General features: G+C 39.7%; 2 protein-coding genes across 4 annotated transcripts in view; one reads left to right on the forward strand and one right to left on the reverse strand.

Annotated features, from left to right (window-relative positions):
- tmtc3 (transmembrane O-mannosyltransferase targeting cadherins 3) overlaps positions 1–8,133 on the reverse strand; it is a 49,208-nt gene extending 41,075 nt beyond the window's left edge. The window contains exons 1-4 of one of the 3 annotated variants that reach the window (XM_034149127.1): positions 8,024–8,133; positions 7,177–7,390; positions 6,668–6,886; positions 1,796–1,895 (exon numbers count right to left, since the gene is read on the reverse strand). In XM_034149127.1, coding sequence (XP_034005018.1) covers positions 1,796–1,895; positions 6,668–6,886; positions 7,177–7,365 — 508 coding nt within the window. In that variant the 5' untranslated portion in view covers positions 7,366–7,390; positions 8,024–8,133. Of the gene's footprint in view, positions 1–1,795; positions 1,896–6,667; positions 6,887–7,176; positions 7,391–7,523; positions 7,579–8,002 lie in introns of those variants that run through there. The other 2 variants (XM_034149126.1, XM_034149128.1) reach the window with 2 other exon arrangements.
- A 497-nt stretch (positions 8,134–8,630) lies between these two features.
- Positions 8,631–21,282, forward strand: part of cep290 (centrosomal protein 290) — a 79,386-nt gene continuing 66,734 nt past the window's right edge. The window contains exons 1-12 of the mRNA XM_034149171.1: positions 8,631–9,370; positions 9,935–10,012; positions 10,241–10,310; positions 10,393–10,439; positions 10,977–11,111; positions 12,486–12,539; positions 14,904–15,050; positions 15,300–15,482; positions 17,313–17,402; positions 18,946–19,068; positions 19,757–19,880; positions 21,064–21,236. Of these exons, the coding sequence (XP_034005062.1) occupies positions 9,266–9,370; positions 9,935–10,012; positions 10,241–10,310; positions 10,393–10,439; positions 10,977–11,111; positions 12,486–12,539; positions 14,904–15,050; positions 15,300–15,482; positions 17,313–17,402; positions 18,946–19,068; positions 19,757–19,880; positions 21,064–21,236 (1,329 nt within the window). The 5' untranslated portion in view covers positions 8,631–9,265. The remainder of the gene's footprint in view (positions 9,371–9,934; positions 10,013–10,240; positions 10,311–10,392; positions 10,440–10,976; positions 11,112–12,485; positions 12,540–14,903; positions 15,051–15,299; positions 15,483–17,312; positions 17,403–18,945; positions 19,069–19,756; positions 19,881–21,063; positions 21,237–21,282) is intronic.

The following is a 21,282-nucleotide window of genomic DNA, read 5'->3' on the forward strand; positions in this document are numbered from 1 at the left end:
AGGATGTGTGTACTTTTGCCATCTCTGCAAATAATAGATAATTTATGCAAAAGCTAATACAGTGGTTACATTACATTACATTACATGTCACTTGTTAGACGCTTTTATCCAAAGCGACTAACATACTCAATACTGTGGAGAATCCCCACAGGAGCAATTTGGGGTGAAGTGTCTCAGGGACACAACGACATGCTGACTGCAGTGGGGTTTGAACCTGTGACCCCCTGATCAGAACACCAACGCACAAACCACTACACCACACGCCTCCGGTTACATCTCTAATCCCCAAATATCGCTGATTCTCTGTACAGATGACGTTCAGGGCAGTTTTATCATCCGCAGCCCACATGTCTGCAGCCCTGCATATCCCATGCCAGTTTGAAATGTTTCCAGTCAGGATACTTTGATATTGCTGCACTTTAAAAGTTAACGATATCTTGGCTGGGGAATTAAACTCTCTTATGTTTTCTAACAGATGCAGCTGTTTTTGAGCCTCTTTCACCAAGATGGAGATGTGCGATTGACCACGTCATTTTGTTTGTTGTTTGTGCTGACGACTTGAAGCTAGTGCTGGGCAACGATTACTTTTTTTTGTCGCGATTAAAGGAGGAAAACACTCATTTTATATCTCTTTTGTTATAGAAAAACAAGTAACCCAGTCCAGTGATAAGAACATTCAAATGTACAGTGGTTACAAATAACTCTGGTTCTATCAACTCCGCGGTCTGGAAGAGATTTAAAATGTACATCTAAGAGTCCGGTACCTTTCTCAATCTTTATGTCCTCGCCAGTTATTTTCTGTTCTTGTTCATGTGAGCGCTGCAGCAGTCTTAGGCCCGCCCAAAATGTTCTCATCGGTTGAGACGCGTGATGACACCCTTCTCTTGCACTATTTTATCTGTTTTATTTGTTCTATGTCCTATATATATATATATATATATATGTTCATGTTGCACTGTTGGAGGAGCCTGTGACTTATGTTATCTACACTGTAATGTGCACATGACACATGACAATAAAGACTTGAATCTTGAATCCCAAGCTGATCGCCCATCCCAGAGCCATAAAGGAAATTGTTAATGCACGATAATAACTCACCCTTTCTTAAAACGGTTTACTTGCTCTACCACAGCTCCACTGATATACACAGGTGTGTGTGTGTGTTTTATTCATTATAGATTCTTATTGCGTGTTGTACTTATAACATTATTTTTGTAATATCACAGATGTGTTGCGGTATCTCATTTCCTCAGGACACGATTATAGAAACAAATTACACATATGTATTTAATTGCGGAAAATATCCCCCCAATTTAAATTACAACCCACATAAGAAACACAGCAAATACAGGCATGCATGTGGTGTAACAACAATGAACCCCTAACAACAAAGTCATAATTAGAGTAGACCTCGAGGAACTGGTATTCAACTAAATGACATAGGATATTTAGTTTTAATTAACAGACCAATCATGTTAAGTGTTGCCATGACTTTCTGTGACATAAAAACATTCCTTCGAGCCAGGTGTTTAGTTCTACCCTTATAACTTTGATCCTAGTTGCCTACACAAGCCTTTGACTGTGGATTATTACTGCGAATGAATGAAGGAAGGAGGACTGTATAACATTGCCAGAAGCCTTCTAGATCACGTGAGAATGTTGGTTTTGGTTTTCTGCCTCTGTCTTAAATGTTTGCAGTACTGTCTTAATGAAAGGGCATAAGGAAAATAAGAATTTCTCGAAATGAGAGCAGTGCTATTGGAGGGGAGACATCAAGAAGTTATGTTAGACTTACCAATGGAGTGGTCTCTCCCTGTTGATTTTGTATAGGCCAGGAAAGCGGCCAGGAGAAAGATGGAGGAAAGAAGTTCTGCTCGGCCAACCACACCTGTGACCTGATGATAAAAAGTGGAAACAGTAAGTACTGCAACACATCCATCCGTTCATTTTAACTACAGATAACACTGTAAATTAAAGAGGCTAGTGCTCCAACACAATGTACGTGATAGGCTAAGAGGCGGGACATCTCCAAGTGGTTGACCAATCACAACAGAGCCGGCCAGTTAACCAATCAGAGCAGACTGGGCTCTGGTTTCAGACAGAGGGTGAAAAGAGGTGCTGCAGCACAGGCAGTATGAGAAAAATAAATGTATTATTAATAAAGCATTTAACAGTATTAGCACAAAATACAAATATGAACCTAAACATTTGAATAATAGGGCCCCTTTAAGGCTAAGAAATAATGGCGTGTTTCCACTACAGCGCGGAGCACGGTTTAAGAGGGCTGTGACGTCAGCGGCCCGTTTTTGGTTGCGTTTCCACTTGGCCTAGTACCGGCCGGCGGGTCCTAATTCAGTTTTTCTGGCCTCATAAAATCGTGGGTCTAGGGCCAGAGACAACGAGGCTGAGTCGGGCTGAGTATGCTAAACTAGAGAGAGAATCGCTGGCAAGGGGGCTACAACTACAACAAGATGGACATATTTGACCGTGATTTAATTGTAATACACGTTTCAAAATGATGCCGAAGTAACAACATACTGATACCGGTTAGTAAAAACCATGAATTAATGCTTTGACAAGTCTGCAGACAGACGGCAGGCGAAAAACCTTTTAAAATGCGTGTTTTCTAAATGGAGATTGGCTAAGCTAACGCAGTATATGCTCCGACCGTCCACACTCACAACAACGGCCTATACAGACATAAATAAAGCAGCGACTGTATTCACCATGACACAGGCAGTCTGTGGTTTGTACTTGTTTAACTTTTGTCTAGTTTCTGAACATATATGAGGAGCTGTGAGCTCTGAGTGCTAACAGCTAACGGCTGTGTTGTTTTTCTGGGGTTCTCATTGAAGATGACGTCACGGCTCCGCCTACACTGCGTTACTATAGATACTACCCCAGTTCCTAAACTGTAATGGAAATGCGCCATAAAGTGAGACAGTCCTAACGAGGCCTAGCCATACCGAGCGAGGGCGAGCGAGGCCGTGTAGTGGAAATGCGCCATAAGATGTGATAATGGATCATCTTTCAATGGAATGATATTGTGATGAAATCATATTTCGATAATAGTGACAAACAATAATGTTGTCTAAATTCACATCAACAAGCAAGTAATTTAAGAAAATGTGATTAAATGATAAAAACAGACTATGGGTGACTTCTCGGAGACTACATTCATATGCTATAGCGTCTATGGTTTCGATCCCTACATAAAAAACCTTTTTTCTTTTTCTCTGTTGGGAAACAGTTAAGTAACCGTTACATAATTTTCCCACAGTCTGTCAGAACTTCTGTCAAGTTCATTAGCATTTCTCCCCAGGATTTAACAAGCACCAGTTAAACCTTACATAACCCTTAAGAGAAGAACAAACACTACTCTAATCCCTTTGAAAGAACACATAAACATTTCTACAAGTGGAAGGAACAAGAGTCCACATTATGGAGACATCTGAAACCAAACTTCCTAAACGTTCTGACATGCTGGCTGCCATTCATTTATAAATTCAATGGGTGCGTGTAGTTTTATTGGCAGGAATACCCAACAGTTGTGGTGGACACATCCAAAGGAAAGAAGGGTATCCAAAAGGCATTTAAGGTGATTCAACAATGATTTGCCTATCACCCTTTCCCTTTCCTTTCACTTACTAACTGGTGAACAGGTGATATCCTCATTGCTACGGCTACCAACACCACTTGCATTGCCGTAAGTGATGCTAAAAGACGTTTAAATATAGCATTGTAATATATCTGGCTCCTACACACTTTACAGCCCTGGAGTCCAGTTGTAAAACAGGTCTATGCAAGTCATTTAATCTAAGCGGATTACAAGCAGATGTACTGTGGCTTTATTTCCGTAAAAGATAACACTTTGACATTAACTTCTGTCATTTGTGTAAATGATGACTGCCCTCGTGTGGAATAAATGACATTCTCACTTCCACCACAACCCAAATTAAGCTTTACAATGGACGTATCCCCAAAGCACACATAGGGTCCGAAAACAAGGCTCTACGAAGGACTTTTCAAGTGATGGAAGTCTGTTGTGTCTAGTGTGTATCCCTTAGGAGGATAACAACTTTATAGAGATGGGTATAAACATCTAGATTCAAATAATGATCAAACAGAATCACAATAACTAAACTTACTTTATCAGGCAGCTTTAGTACTGCTATGCTTGGTTGATAAGATGGCAAATTTGTTATGCGGGGCCATTTTGCTACACGAATACCAAGTAAACATGCTTGATCAAGTGCTACATCCATTGTTTCCCGTTTGATTACACTAATTGCTGCAAATAACTGCATTATATTAATAAGTATAGGACTATTACTTGTTACGTAACAAGTTAATACACTTGGGTGGCGTGTGGCGCAGTGGATTAGTGCGTTGGTGTTCGGATCAGGGGAGCAGAGGTTCAAACCCCACTCTTCCAAATTGCTCCTGTGGGGATTGCCCACAGTATTGAGTATGTAAGTCGCTTTGGATAAAAGCGTCTAACAAGTGACATGTAATGTACACTGATTTGCTCACATGCTTTGATCAAAAGTCAGGGAAAAGATGGATTCACAAGTAACAAAGACATTTAAGGAACATGTGCATTTGCTTGCGTGTCTTGTCAGTCCATCGCATTTAATCCAACACAATGGTAGAAAGGCTGACCACAATTATTGTTTGTTAATTTGTCCGAATGACTACAAATCCCTTGTGTGTTCGTCCATTTGTACAGTGTTTGGGCGCTGCTTTTCAGAGAGCGCTTTCACCCAAGTGCCATTTGAGAGGCTTAATATACTGCTGTAGAGTTAGTACACTAAATTATTTGTATTTGAAGATTCTCCATTCAAAAAGACAGATAACCCAAAAAACACACTGAGAAAGACACAGGGACACACAGGGACTCTTTGTACGCACTTATCATGAAGGGACCTTCAGTGCTTGGAGCATAACTCAAAAACAAATGATCCGTTCAGAGAGAGATTCCAGACGGCGATAACATGAAGGACATTCGCTGGACTAACTCTAAGGGCTCATTTGTGAGGCAAATTGTTTCCATTCAAGAAGTCTGAGAGACTCGGCATAGATTAGAGAACACCATGAGGAAGATTGGCGCAGCGGAGCATGCTGTGTAACAGTAGCACTCCCGAGAAGCAGAATGTTTTCTCTGTTTATCTCCTCTGGTCAGGGCCTGTCTGCTCATCAGTTCAATAGGATGAATTACAAAGTCCTAATTGGGGAAGAGGCTTTTTTAGACAGGCCCTATAGAAGGGAATGAGATCAAGTTCAAATGATAAACAACACGCAAAAGGTTTCCTGTTTCTGGTCAAAGTTCAATAACATTTGTGGTCCGGATAATATTCAAGATTGACAGCTGTAACAACTAAACTAGGAGGGATGGTCATTGCTCTGCTATCTGAAGGGGTTTGAATGACAGTTGGAGTAACTTGAGTTGATTTTATCTCATGATGAGTGAGTTCAAAGCATGTCTACACACAGGAGATGTGATGGATAACATATGGTCACATATCAGCAGGTCACACGGGGCAGGATGTAACAATATTCAGGTAATGTGGCAGGTTTTCACTACATGTAGCTTCTTTGTGGGTGGAAATTCTTTAGTATTCACCCCGTAGAGAAACAACACTCCCAGAACGAAAAGGGCATACATACAGCCACCTGTTCTTCCCATATGGTACAACTGAGGAAGTGCGTGACTGAGTTGCCTGTTGGAGCAAAGCTGAGGTGTTGATACTATAGAAGTATTGGAAGCATCAGGCGAGTGATTTCTTAATCCTCTCCTCACTTTTAAACAGCATGTACATTAACACACGGCTTATACACTTTTTTTACATGTTGGATCTTAAAACTATGTTTGCGATTCCATTTACGAGAGATCGAGTGAGTTCTAACATGAAGAATTCCCTCTTCTCGTTTGTGTGATGCATCTGTGAATGGGTTTCTTTAATTACACTGTCAGTGTTGCTCGTTTAATGTTTGGGCTTAGATGGATATTGTCTAGGTGTCTGTGGCTCAGGGGGCAAAAGGGAGTTTAGAAATTAGATGTTTGATGGTTTGATCCCCAGACCCTACATGTCAAAGTGTCCTTGTGCAAGATTCTTAACTCCAATTGCTCTAGTAGGCATGTTAACAGTATTGAAGTATATTTAAGTCCCTTTTGTCAACTTAATACCAATTAATGTGTAATAATATAATGTCTTGGTCTCTTGCCTGGTTTAAAACATAACTACATTTTTGCAAACATCTTTCCCAATTTAAGTAAAAGGCTAAAGTCAAAAAGAAGTATGATATAATAGTGGACAATGGCCCTGTAGACCAACTGCCTGCTGCTTAAGCTGTACTTTCCAGTGTGGTTAGCATCAATTTAGAAAAAGCCTCACTTTTGCTTGAGGAGATGCGCTTGTTATTCCCTGCCTAATAATAAATATGTTATAAAAGGCCGAACTGCATCAAATGCTTGTCCCTAGAAAGCAGCATATTTTCAGTGGAAACCTCATGCTTGAAAAGTAATTGAAAAGTCCAACCAATAGCCTATTACTTTATACATACAATTGATTTGTCACTGATTGTTATAACACCATTTCAGTTGATCAATTTGACACAGACATATTTACATCCTTACAATGCTTTGTCCCAGTAAATGTATACTTACAGCTTCAGTGTGGATGGGGTGCACAGCAAACATCAATGCTGCCACCAAGCTGGAAGTGTTGTCCAGGAACAAACGGCACACTCGCAGGAAAAGCACACATACTACGGCGTGTAGAACAACATTGAGAAAATGGTAGGAGGCAGCGCTCAGCTCACTGAAGAGGTAGTTCAGTCGAAAGGTGAGTACCGTTAAGGGTCGGTAAGATTTATGGCTCCGCTCCTGTAGTGGGATATACACAATATTCTGTCAGTTGATGGACTGAGTGAGACATTAAAAGGGTGACACATGTTTAGTATAGCTTTTAAGTGATGTTTAATTAAACCATTATAGTCAGGATAATATGAGGAGGTTGCAAAAAAGTTCCCTAAAGAAAACTGAACTCATTGTCCCTAATAAAACTATTAATACACCACATTTTAAAGACATCCTCTTTAGCTTTCATCTATAAAAATGTAAACGTAGTAAGCCCATACTGATAAACCAAAGGTGTGTTATGGACAATGACTTACCTCAGACATGGGTGTTCCCCAGAAGTCATTTTGGAATAGGTTGCGGATAGGGGTTGAGGGTCGTAGGTCCTTGTTGTCAAGGATTGCAGAGACATCATCAAACACAAAGCCGCAGGACAGACTGTTCCAGTAACATCCCACCACCAGTCCAGTCAAAAGTAAAATCTCCTTCCATGACACGACAGCCATGGCTGACCAAAGCCGTCATTGATCACTGTAAAGGACAAAAAAAAGGGGTTTGACATACAATACAATTAGCTGACATACTTGTAGCTTGTCAAAGATTTGTTTCCTGGTTGGACTTAGCAAGTATTCAATCATAACCGCAATGAAGCTCTTCAAATTACCTGGATAGGGCAAGTTTATAAAACTACCACATAAAGTACGTTTCTTTAATTGTTCTTTTAATGTGCTTTTGATGATACCTTGTCCCAAAACTCACTCACAGGCAGTTTTACCACCCTTATAAGCTTATACAAAAATTACATCAGACATGCATCCGGTACAGTAACAGCTGGCTGCAAAAAAAGTGCAGGGTGGAGCTTAACAGCAATTTTAAACCAATGCTAGCTTAAATGCCCTCTTTAAATAGTTATATCACAGACATTTGTTATACAAATAAAGTCAACATTGCTATCGCTCGATCATGGTCTTTAAAAAGCGCATGCATGCTCAGATCATTTTGAACCGGCTTCTGCAACACAACGTTAGCAAACGATAAAGCAAATGTAGCAGCTAGCTAATGCTAACTAGGTTTATACAAGCATTTAAGACGGTTATGGTGGAAGCAGATTAATACGAGGTATTTCTTGAATGTCCCACCTACCGTGGCTATAAAAGGACTGACCGTGACTGCATATGTGATATCAAAACGTCAGAATGGTTAACATTTTCACACATACGGAGTGCAGAATTTAGCAAGCATGGATGTATAAAGAGAAATACAGCGTCGTAGGTGGAGCACCGTTCATTCCTATGAGAGTTGCTCAGAGGCGCATGAAGCAAAGATGTTCTGCCAAAGTACCCGTATTTGGGCCCACAGAGCATGCGCAGTTGAGTTTCCCCTTAAGCCCCGCCCTGATCTCCAGCTCTGGCTCAGTCAAATTAATGGAGAGGAGACAATAACTTTTTAATCAGCTTTTAGCGCATTTTAAAACGTTAAGACTGTGGTGATTTAAATAAGGACTATAATAGAGTTCGTGCCCTGTAGTTTATTTAGCTAAAAACAAATCCTACTCAGATTAACAGACGTCTCTTTCCCAATGTAAGTCAATGGGGAAAAGTATTTTAGGGGCAAGCTGACGTCAAAGAAGATGTAGTACCACCGGTTGGCCACTACAGCAATTCCGAAAGTCGGCTTCAACGGGCGGCGCACTTCCTGGGGATTTGATTAGCAGAAAGCTAGCTTCAACACATCTTCTCTATCAGTTCCGGTGCAGAGTTGACCGCGCAAGTTAAACGTTAGCTAAAAACACTCGGTGCTTTTTTTGACAAACGTTGTTAAAATGCGACTTATAAGTACTTTGTGGTAATGCTCTTTCCGCCATGCATGTTAAGTCTAGTACATTTCCTTGAGAGGACTTACCCTGCGTTTTTTAAAAGTTGTAGTTGTATTTCCTTGAGGACTAACGTTAGCTTTTTGTAGCTAACCAAGTTTCTGCTGGTGTTGTCAACGGTAACCTAGCAGCCGAAGCATCATGGAAACCTTAGGATGGATGTTTACTGACATTTTAACACACATCTACATTTAACTTATCTTGACAAGCGGTGTTAAATAACAACAAACATTTGGTTCAAACTTTCAAAAGACAGCTAGCTAATTCATGAACTCAAGTGGAATTTGTTGTAGCAGTTAGTACTGACTTAACGTACCTAAAAGTAATCACAAATGTAGTTAGCTAGTATCTAAACCAATTTCAAAGCAGCTTTTATGCAGAACAAATGTAATTTCGTGCTACAAGGCAATGTTTAGCCATGTTTTCATAACTCCAAAGAGCTAACTGACCAGCTAACACTGACATTGTGTAGCTGACAGGTTTTTATTCTACACAATTCCTCGTTAAATATTAACGAACACGCTACTGCCAAGATGCCTGCTGCTCTGGACTGGGATAAAGTGACCAGAATTGACCCAGAGAGCCTGCTTGAATGTGAAAATGACCAAGTGGACGAGGTCTTCGGCATGTTTGTTTTGGTAATTTCCACACTTCACGACACTATTAAATAACTTACACCTGTCATTTTTGCTAAATTGAGCAAACAACAACGCTTCTCTGGTTTAAAACTACCAATAGAGTACAGTGGGCAGTGTGTGTTTATCCATGGCTACTTAAAAAGGAAGACTCCTGTCCTGCTGATCTCTTTGGAGATTATTGTTTAGGGTATTATACATCCTTTCTCAGGTTATAATAAATCCTTTCTCAATAGCTTTGTCAGCTAAATATACTTATCAGATTGTTTTGCTTTCACTGCCTGTCCTTCTGTGTGCAATGTTGACCTGGATATCTCACATAGTTGTAGCCTGCAGAACTTCATGCAAATGTTAAGTGAAAGCTGTCAGTCCAAGACAAACTTATAATTGTATGTAGCTGTAATATATAGATGTATTAAAATGTCCCTATATTTTTTTAACTTTTTTTGTTTCACCTCTGTCCCTGTTTTGGTCCAGATAATTGTGATGTATCAGAATATTGCTACTATGAGTTCAAATTGCTCTACAGTTGTCATTTATTTACTTCAAACCATGCTTTCCATGCAGACGGAGGATTGGGAGGTGAAGGATAAAGCTCCGGAGAACATCGTTCAAGTCCTCAGAGTGTTCCAGACCCTATTAAAGGTGTTTTCATTATGATCATTACTATATTCTCATCTCCTACACTTACACCTACCAGCAAACCCACTGGCATGATTACATATTTCAATAAGCTATGGCATTTTTAGTATTAATAATGAATCACTTAAATTCAAATAATTGACCGTGGTTGTACTCTGTTATCCTGCTTGAACATTTGCATTTAAAATCAGTAATTGTACACTTAATCATCTTCTCTCCCTCTGCCTAAAGATTAAGGACCAGGAAGCTACTATTGCCGCCAACTTTGTCGAGGACATTGGTGTAAAGCATGCTAAAACCGGTTAGTGAATAAACAGTTTAGTTGGTTTAAGCTTTGCTAAAGAGCCCCATTTACAATGTGGATTATTTGTTCTGCACTGTAGAAAAGGAACTCCTCGCCAAGGTGTCAAGGCTGGAACGAGAGCACAAGGTAACGTTTTCTTTACCTGTTTGTCTGTCTGCACCTGTTGTTTATTCTCTGTGTCTCATCATACTTTTGTACTGTATCTCAAATATTGTATGTCAGTCCTTGAGCTACTCAGGTTTTCCACTAGGCTTAATGTTAATACTGATATACATGTGAAAAAACAAACAACAGATTACTGTGTCGAACTGGAAATCACGCGTCATTGTTTTACTTCCGGCAACAGTGTGAAATCTTAAGCCAATCATCGAGTGTAACCCTGGCTACAAAGGGATTGGTTGTGGTGACCACTAAACCACAGCTAAGAAGATTAAAGCTTATTCCTTCCATGCTTACAACCAATACTTTACCTGATTATTATTTTAACTTTTAAAGGTTTGTAATCAGAGTTTGCTCCCCTGCTTTTACATGCTAAGGAAATGTAAGTGTTGTTGTATGACCGTGAATGCATGTATTAGTGTTGCGAGCAGATGGAGGTGATAGGACACTAAGTGGGGGTTGTTTGTGTGTTTGTTTGTTTTGTTTCCGGTCCGTACGGTTCAGCACTCCGGAACGGGGCCAGACAGCCGCTTTCTGAGGGATGAGATCCGGCAGCTCGAGACCCAGCTGGAGCAGAGGGAGAAGGAGTTGACCCAATTAAGGAAAGACATGGGGAAGGAAAAGAACACAACCGAGGAGGTATGAGCAAAATACCCATAATTCCAACACACAGCATAGGACGCTGGATTAAGTATTCAGTCCTTGGTTGACCTACAGATAACAGCTGATTAGACAGACATTGTGCTGGTATGTTCTTTAAAGAACATGCTACTGAAGACCCTTATTGTTGCCTCATGCATGGAAAAAGTCAGTTTAATAATATATTTATAATAGTAATTTTTAAATATTTGTATTGAACACGTGGCACAAGGAAAATACATGACATGTTACTTGTTAGACGCTTTTATCCAAAGCGACTTACATACTCAGTACTGTGGACAATCCCCACTGGAGCAATTTGGGGTGAAGTGTCTTGCCCAGGGACACAACGACATGCTGACTGCAGTGGGGTTTGAACCTGTGCTCCCCTGATCCAAACACCAACACACTAGGCCACTGCGCCACAGCCTCCCCAAAATACATTTTGTACATCAATGGTAACCACAGTTACAGAATAGAAACAACTAGTGATCGTCTTAGTCTTAACTACTATTGTACATCAATTGAAAAGCAATACTTTGCTTTTTTACTTTTTCAAGTTTGCTTTAAATATTTTTTTTAACTAAATGGATCTTTTCACAATTGGCTAGAATAATATGTTAATAATATTATTCAAAATAAATGTTCTAATAAGGAAATTGTAGAATAATATAATAAATAAGAGACTGGAACTAGGCTGTGGCCAAGTTTTAATCGAACGGCGTATGTTTTAAGTGGCATATTTAATAATAATAATAATAATAATACATGACATTTTTATAGCGCTTTTCTAAGAACTCAAAGACGCTTTGACAGAGAATAAAACGAAACAAAAAACGATATTTGAAATATTTGACTAATAATCTTTAGTTTCACTGATCATATTAAACGTTGTCTGCTTCCAGTCACATTCCACTGATTAAATAATGATAATATAATTACAGAAAATAATAAAAAAATAATGTTATTGACTGTTAAATAGTGAATTCAAAAATATATAAATACATCAACAAATAAATACATAAATAAAATATATGAAATCGTAAAAATATGTAATTAATAAAAGAATGGAACTAGGCTATGGCCAAGTGCAAGTGTGTCTCGCCTCTTACTGTGGACAGGAGGCGTGTTTATGTGTTTTTGTCCGGGACTCTCTTTACTGATTGGCTGCAGACACTCTTGCCACAATGTGACAGCAAACCGTCAAACTCTCCCTATCCTTCAGTTGGGGCAGAATCAAAAGGCCCAGGTCGCTGAGTTCGCAGCTTTTCATCGTTGCATGGCAGCTCGCCTCACTTTGCGGCTGCTCTGGTGTTGAATCTGGTGTAGCTAAATGGTCTCTGTGTTTCTGCATTTCTATCCACTTTTTTTTAGTTGCTCGTGCGAGCAGAGGAGGCTGAGGATGAGGTCAAGAAGCTAAAGAGAGAGGTATGTGACTGCTGGCACTACATGATACAGACCCTGACTTAATTTTCATCCTTTACTTCGTCACTCAGTCCATCATCTGTCCTTACTTCATCGATAACTTTAATTCATGTTCTCTGGCATTTTTTTTCTCTTATAAATGCTTTCTTACAATTCATCATCCCTTTTCATCTCCTACTCCATTGGCGTAGCTAAAAAAGCGTAAGAAGAAGGTAAGTAATAAAGGTAGTGAAGTCAAATTAGATTACAGTTATTCAGAATCAGTGTAATCGTGTTTGTAGTTTCATAAGGGTTGAGCTAGAATGTGGAGAACACAGATGAACTATCTCTCTACAGATGGTCACCTGTTGACTTACTGCTGCAAATTGGTTATTTAGCTGTAGCTCATTGAATAACACACAAAAGGTTAGAGAGAGTTCAACAAACGTACATACAGACCAGAGAAGAAGGTGTCAGGTAAGTAGCAAATACACCGCATTATACAGTGTACTCTTTAAGACCTGGGTGTATACATGAAGTGTACTATACTTATGAACAAAAAGTGCAGTTCCCTATAGTTCCAGAATACAGTGATGTGGTAGATGGTGTGGTAGTAGAGTGTGGGTAACTTGTCTCAACTCAGTCAAAGTCAACTTTAATGTCAATCTGACTCAGTTTGTGTTTACAGACAGAGAGATCGAAATGACGTTTCCAACAATCCCGAATGTAAAATTATACAGTAATACAGATATGTATAAAAATATGTATATCCTGACCTATATACACAATCAACAGACACATTTACACATATGCACACATTAAGATAACAAAAAACTCAACAATCTATATATACAAAATAACAGTCACTTCAATATGGCTGGATTTTGAGTGTGTGCGTGTGTGGGGAGTTATAGTCCAGTGGGGGGAGAGAGGAGAGGGAGGGGAGAGAGGTCCAACATTAACTTAATTTTCGAGGTGAAATATATGTTCTATTCAATATGTCAGGGGACACAGACTCTAGTACAGAAAACATACAAAAATACATAGATACATCAAGTGACGACAGGAAACAAGATGATTCCATCGCTCAAACCCTCAATGGGGCCCAAGGTAGTTCAATGAGAGACAAATCATCACTTGGGTCATGTGAGCATTCGGTCGCCTGAGAAATAAAGTATTTATTCAGCCTGTTAGACCTGGACTGGATGTCTAAATCCACATTTTCTTTTTATGAACGATCTAATACAGATGAGGCCTTTTTTTTACAAATGATCCCTCAGACACAGTTGATCTTGCTATAAATCCTGCATGGAGACATTTTACCAGTTGTTAAACGTTGATTGATACTAACTTCAGTTATTTATTATCTTTTAATCTGGAAACTGTTCCCTGCTTTGGTAAACGTGAGGAATTACTGGAAAATTACAAATTCCCACATCCCAAGGCATTGTATTCTAAAACCCAAAACCATTTGCATTTATCATATAAAGGCAGGACTGGAACTGGAACAAGATAATGTACGCTTGTAAAAGTATTCAAAGAAGTTAAAGTTTAGTAAAATTGTTGAATATTAATTTACTGTAAGTCAAATAATCGAATTCCCAAATGACAGTTTCAGATCTCAGCAAGAATCAGTTGTAAATCATCAAATATAGTGTCTCAGGGTGTCCGCGGGGTCTTAAAAAGTATTACAAGTTGATATAAATTTAGCGAAAATTAAGGCTATTAAAAAGTATTAAACGGCATTTTCCAAGGTATTACATTTTGTAGCTTGTTTTCAATAAGTATATAAATTGTCCAAAGAGGTTGTATTCTACAGTGTGCCTGAATGTAATCATTGCGTAGGTGTGTAGTGTGATTCTGTGTAGTTTATTTATGGCATCCCGTTGGATTTGACGTCATCTGAACAGGACATCGCACGCTCACTGCTTGATAGCGCACGAAGGCCCGTTTACGCCGGTTGTTAAACAACATCGTTATGGGGAAATGCAAGTCTGCGTCCAAATGGTTGGAAGATAAGGAGGAAGGACAATCAATACTGTATATAGTCAATGTGAGGTAAAGTGTGTCGCCAATGTAACCGGTTAGAACTCCAAGTGGCGATGAGGTCTTAAAATGTATGGAAAGGGTCTTAAAAAAGGTCTTAAAAGGTATTACATCTGACTTCAGGATTCCTGCATATACCCTGTGTCTCTAGTTAATTGTATCAAAGTCAAAGTCAACTTTATTGTCAAGCTTTCAGTTTGTGTGTACAGACAGAGAGATCAAAATATCGTTTCCCACAATCCAGAATACAAAAACACATATATATAAAAATATGTATGCAATAAAGGTATTGGATCCAGTTCTTCCTCCGTTCTAATTGTAGTCCTCTCTGCACCCCAACAGAATGAGCAGCTCCTGCAGGACGTTAACTTCTACCGCGGGGAGCTGGAGCAGAAACAGCCGTCGCCGTCCAGAGACGAGAGCGCAGAGACGCAGAGGAAACTCAACCTGGCCAACCGGCAGCTCTACCAGTGCCTGGAAGACCTTCAGGTACCTGGACATCTATTAAACCATCTGGGGATTATGTAAACAGACCATTATCTTTGAAAGTCTGCCAATAGTACTATGCTTAAGTCTTTGAAAATGATCCTTGATGATGAAAATGTGTCTAAACTGCTGCAAACAAGCAACATCAGGGTCGTTTTCAATTATTAATGTACCTTTCCTGCCAATTATTTATTTGGCTCTACATGTGTTTTTCCACAAATTAAGTGAATTCAATTATTTGATTTCCATTAGCGAGCGGAAGATGACAACGCACACCTGAAGACGCAGAACGAGCAGATGCAGAAAAGTCTGGAGGAGTCGGTGAGGGAGATGGAGAAGATGACGGACGAGTACAACAAGATGAAGATTGTTGTGCAGCAGACCGACTCCATCATGGACCAGCTCAGGAAAGAGAGGGATCATTCAAAGCTGCAGGTAGAGAAGCAATTGAATTGACTGCATATTGTTTTCTCAAGCTGCAGGTGTTAACACTTTGATGCTAACACTTTGACTTTAGTCTCACAGTAGTACATGAGGCTGGTAATCTGTGAAATCTTCCTCTGCCTTCTCCAAATGCTCTTTAAGGCCTTTACACGATTCCAGCTCACTCCATGGAAAACAACCAATCACAGCCAAGGAGATTTTAGTGTCAAGCATGGCTCATAAACTCCGTTCAAGCTGTCCAGCGCTGATCAAGAATGTGTGTTTAAAAGACTTGTTTAATTGGGTTTTGCAATAACATACAGTTGTTTTATCGGAGGGTATATCAAAAGTCAGAAAGCAAATCTTAGCTGTAAAAGACTGTAAATACTAAGAAGTGAAGTATTGCCAATCACCAGAACAAATACATTCACACCCAGAAGAAAAACAACACATTTCAAGTTGGTACCTCACCAAAGAGCAACACTTTAGGAATAATAGGGAAATGTATCCCCTTAATATATTTAAAAAATGGGCCCCATGTGTCTCCTAAAATGCATTTGAGGAGCCACTCAGGGAAATCCTGGAAACTCCCGCACGAGGGAACACAGGGATTTTAGTCTTTGCAGACCATTTACATGCACACAAACCTATATAACAGACTAAAGGTAAGGGAAAACCTCCTATCCACTGTAGGGCTGAACCATTAATCGATTTTAAATCGAAATCGCGATTCTTTTTCTTTTCTTGTGTGTCAGTCATCCACACCAATCAGAAGTGCTGTGCTCCACATGTACCAGCCATTGTTAACCAATCAGAAGTGGCCCATGATAGAAGGTGATAGACATATTGATCCAATCACCTGCCAAGTATTTTTGAAAGTGCCTGCCCTTTTCCAAATGGCTTCCAATGGAGCTTTCCTAGATGGTTTGGTGAAACCATCTGAGTCAGGTTAGTAATGCTCCATCACATGTTCTACATCTATTACAGGGTGAATCTTAAACTGAAGCTTGACTTTAAAGCAACCCAACGGAAGTTTCATGTAAGTTTAGTTCTTTCACTCGTAGCTCGGGCTGCGGGGGTGCTAGAGACGGGAGCACGTTGATACGACCTTCCTAGCCGGAGATATGGCCGCATTTTACAATAAACTGACGTTGGGTCGCTTAAAAAAACAAATATCTGTCAGAAAAATCGCAATTAGATTATTTCCCCAAATTGTGCAGCCCTAGTGAGTATGAGATGAAAACACAGTAGCTTCACATTTATAATAGTAATTACATAACCTTCTAGCCAGTAGGGTTTTATAAACTATAATGTCTCTACTGGGTGTAGGGAGGGAAGGTAAAAAGGTGATAATTCAATAAGAGTATTTGGTTCTACTTAGGCCCCAATTCATTCCAATATAGTTTTAAAAAGCTCTGCCTAATAGTTGTGTAGGGATGGGCAGGGCCGGAACATGTGGATGAGGTTTGCAGGAAATTGCTTATATCTATCACCGACTGCTCGTACCCCGTCACAGATCTTAGACAAATGGGCTTTAGTGTAATAAACCATGAGCATGCCTCGCACAAATTGAAGACTTGTGTACAGGTACGCTGATTACATGGGTATCAAGATGGTTATCTGGCACGCTGGAATCTTGTAAATGCCAGAAGGAGCTTTGGAGGGATGCAGAGGAACATGCACTACCGCCAGGAAATCTGACACTGTCTTTTTTTAATAAATGTATTAACTGCAGCTCGGTGTGGTTTGTTAAATATATATAGTAACGCTGACATGTTAACCTACACCATTTATCTTTTTGACTGCAAGGTATTTATTATGGGTTGTGTGTTCAACGTGCAGGTCAGAGAGCTAACTGATAAGATCCATAACATGAATGAAGAGGACGACCCGATCATGGCAGCAGTCAATGCTAAAGTGGAGGAGTGGAAGGTGGGTTTTAATGAAATATCTACAGCTATGAAACTGTATCCAGTATGATGGTGTATATAGGATGAAACAGTTTAAATGCATATTTGGAATTCTTCCACCAAGTACTTGGATATTGTGATCCTCTGGGAACGGGCCATTGGCTCCTCAATTTATGATATATGGTGGAAAGTAAAGCACACACATAACATCATATCTTGAATGATTAATCTGTGTCAATGTTTTCTTACTGTTGAACCCCCCACTTAACACCCATCACAAGAGGGTCACTTGTTAGTTCCTGCAACTCAAAATCTTGTAAATATGCACATTATTTTGCTTCTTTACTGACAGTATTGAGTTAGAATCAGAAATCCTTATGTCCCACAGTGGGGATAATTGACAGTGTTACAGCAGAAGGGACAGTGCAAAAAAGTAAAAATAGAGTAGACTTGCAGAGTAGGTAAGAATGGAGAAACCAGCTGGAGTGCGCTAGAATTTGAAAGTACACAACCGAAAAAAATCTGCCCCTTCCTTCAGACTTCCTTACAGAGCCCCTCCTCCAACACACACGAACGCGCACATGACCAATGAGGGCACGAGATAAGTTTGTGCACGAGATGGAAGGCTGACAGGCAGGTAGGCCATCCAGTTATTTTAGCCGGGCCGGCTCAGATGATTGGTCGTGCTTTTTACAGCGCCACGGCTTCCAGAGATGACATTTTTGTATGTATTTATTGTCAAAGCATTTAATATTTTCATTGCTATCGGGATGTTAAGAGCATTCCATGGAATATAACAAAAAGTGTTTCTGAAGGGAATTACCTACGCCACCTTTAATGTTTAATAATTGTTTACAAAACATGTCTCTATTAACACACCATTGAACGGAAAGGAGCAGGGACAAGAAATTAATCTTATATTACCTGCCCCTTTCTAAAAGAAATAAATGGAAATAGATGGTCTGTCCTTCATATTTTCTTATTCACACAGTATCGTAGGATAATAAGAGAAAATAATACTTAGTTCCCACTTGACAGTTAACAGAAAGAAACAAAACAAACACCGAAACATCACATGTACAAATACAAATAAAAATGCATTGCAAATTAAAGGTGGGGTAGGTAATTCACTTCAGAAATACTTGTTATATTCCATGGAATGCTCTTAACATCCCAATAGCAATGAATATATTAAATGCTTTGACAATAAATACATTAAAAAATGTCATCTGTGGAAGCCGTGGCGCTGTAAAAAGCACGACCAATCATCTGAGCCGGCCCGGCTAAAATAACTGGATGGCCTACCTGCCTGTCAGCCTCGAGCTGGTTTCTCCATTCTTACCTACCCTACCTTTAAATAAAGAGGCACATTTTAATAAAACCGAATAAAATAAGTATACATCCATAGCAAAGAAAAATATGCACCCTTTAAAGAACAAAGTACCTAAACATATAAAAGTATTGAATGAAATAAAAATAAAAAAGTGTATATTGCATATTGTAATCTTCCTCAGGGTCATTATCGTCCTTCTATTAGCCTAACTTGATATTTTTCTCTCACACAGAGAGTGCTTTCTGGGAAGGACGATGAAGTTCTAGTTTACCAGCAGATGATCCGCGATCTGAGGGAAAAGCTGCGCTCTGCCCAGATGGACTTGGACAAAAGCAACATCATCGCCTTGCAGCAGGTCTGTCCCAAAACAGGGGGGGGTCGTCATCATTTATGTAGTCTGATTAATAGCACCATGGAAACGTGTGTTATTGATGGGGAAGATAGGATTAACTGCAAACCATGCATTTTTAGTCACTTAAACGTATAGTTCTACTAACAGTTTTACAACTTCATACAGTAATTGTTTTATTAATATATCAAAGTTATAGCACCCTAATGCATAACAATGTATTTTCTTCCCGGTAAAGCAGTTTCAAATAGTATGTCTTGGCAAATATGTCTAAGTAGCTTTGAAATTAGGTTTCTCCGTTTTTCCAGACCCTGCTTTTAAAACCTTATTACAGTGTGGAAAGTCATTGCATTCCTTAATCTGTGTCGTTAGAAGCAGGGCAATCCTGAGTGGACTGTCATTTCATGTTCTTCCATCTATTTGTCATTTTTTGCTATTTCGTGCTTTCTCTCTTCGCCTTGGCATGCTTTATCAACCTGTCCTCCCTCCGTCTCTCTGGGCTGTGGGCCAGGTCATATATGAGCTCTGCACTGTAAGTTTCCTCTGTCCTGAACCTCTTAACCTCAGCCTCCCTCCCTCCTTCTTTCATTTCATAACTGTTCCTTAAAAGATGAAAGATAATTGTACAGCTGCGGTCTGTCTTGCACATACTGTACATTCTCATCATTTAAAATTGTTCGGGAATTTCTTAAAGGCCGTCCAAGAGAGGGATAATCAAATCAAGATACTGGGCGAGCAGGTGGAGCAGTACACAGGAGAGATGGAGAAGCACACCCTGCTCATCGAGGAGCTAAAGACGTCCACAAAGAAAGACAGAGGTGGGTGGATCTCCTAAGACTCCTAACAAAGCACTTCCCAACTTAAAGGGGCCCTTTTACTCTATGTTCAGGTATATATCAGTATGTAGTGTCTCTACTTTAAAGAGTCCTCTCCTGCTGATGTTCAGGTGTATATCAGTATGTAGTGTCTCTACTTTAAAGAGTTCTCTCCTGCTGATGTTCAGGTGTATATCAGTATGTAGTGTATCTACTGTGACATGTCTCCATGCTTTAATGTTCAAAAAGCTCTTTATTTTTCTCATACTGCCTGTCTTTTCACCCTCTGTCTGAAACCAGAGCCCAGTCTGCTCTGATTGTCTTGGAGCGTTAGCCAATAGTAGCACGAGTGTTACAATGTGATGTTACTATGTACTTCTTGTGGTCCCTCCTTCCTCAAGGGACTATTTAAAGCTGCAAACATCTTTTTATAAAAACAATTCAGAATCGGAATAGAAAACCTTTATTTGTGCCGCAATGGGGACATTTCTGGCATTACAGCAGCAAATGCAGCTATATGATAATATGAGAGGAACATGTATGAATTTGTGAGTCAAAATATATGAATATGAGAGTGAAAATGTATGAATTTGTGAGTCAAAATATATGAATATGAGAGTGAAAATGTATGAATGTGTGAGTGTAAATATATGAATATGAGAGTGAAAATGTATGTAGGTGAAAGGGGAATGTATGTGTGTTGGAGGGCCAGTATGAATTATGGTCTGTACGGCCCCTTATCATTTACAGACAGTGTTATTTCACATCACAGATGTTACAGTCGTTTTGTGTGAGGTGGTCTTCCCTCCCTGTTGGTTATACAGTTGATCATGATGTAAAAATGATAGGGTACAAGCCCCCTGTGAATAATGGCTCTGACCTCCATGCAGCCTCTTAGTCATTTCCCTCAGGAGTCAGTGCAGCCAACCTGCCAATCTAGTCATTAACCTTCTCATTTGTCAGTTCATTGTTAGCCTTTTGCTAAATTAAGTATCCAGTATATTTTATGAGTCATTGCTGCTGTCTTTTAAACATATTAAATGGATGATAAATACAGGTGAACTTGAGTATTTAAATGAATGTGCTTGTTATAAGGGGAACTGGCTAGTAAATGATCATACCCTGCAATCATCAGTGTCACTTTTGTCTGTAGTCGAATAAAGTCGTAGTTTTTTTTATTTTCAAGGCCTGCCATCGGCCATAACGCAGAGAAAGATGGAGGAGCTGAAGTCCAAGCTGGAGGCTGCAGACATCAGAGCAGCGGAAGCAGAGCGGGCTGTAACGCTTGCAGAAGCTCACGCTGAGGAAAAAGACAAAGCCCTCATTGAGGCCTCAAACCGATTGAGTCAGTATGAGTCTGTAAGTCTTCAAAAAAAAAACACTCTTTCCTGTTTTTTTTTACCTC

Source organism: Trematomus bernacchii, unplaced genomic scaffold, assembly GCF_902827165.1.
Source record: "Trematomus bernacchii unplaced genomic scaffold, fTreBer1.1, whole genome shotgun sequence".
Classification (NCBI taxonomy): domain Eukaryota; kingdom Metazoa; phylum Chordata; class Actinopteri; order Perciformes; family Nototheniidae; genus Trematomus; species Trematomus bernacchii.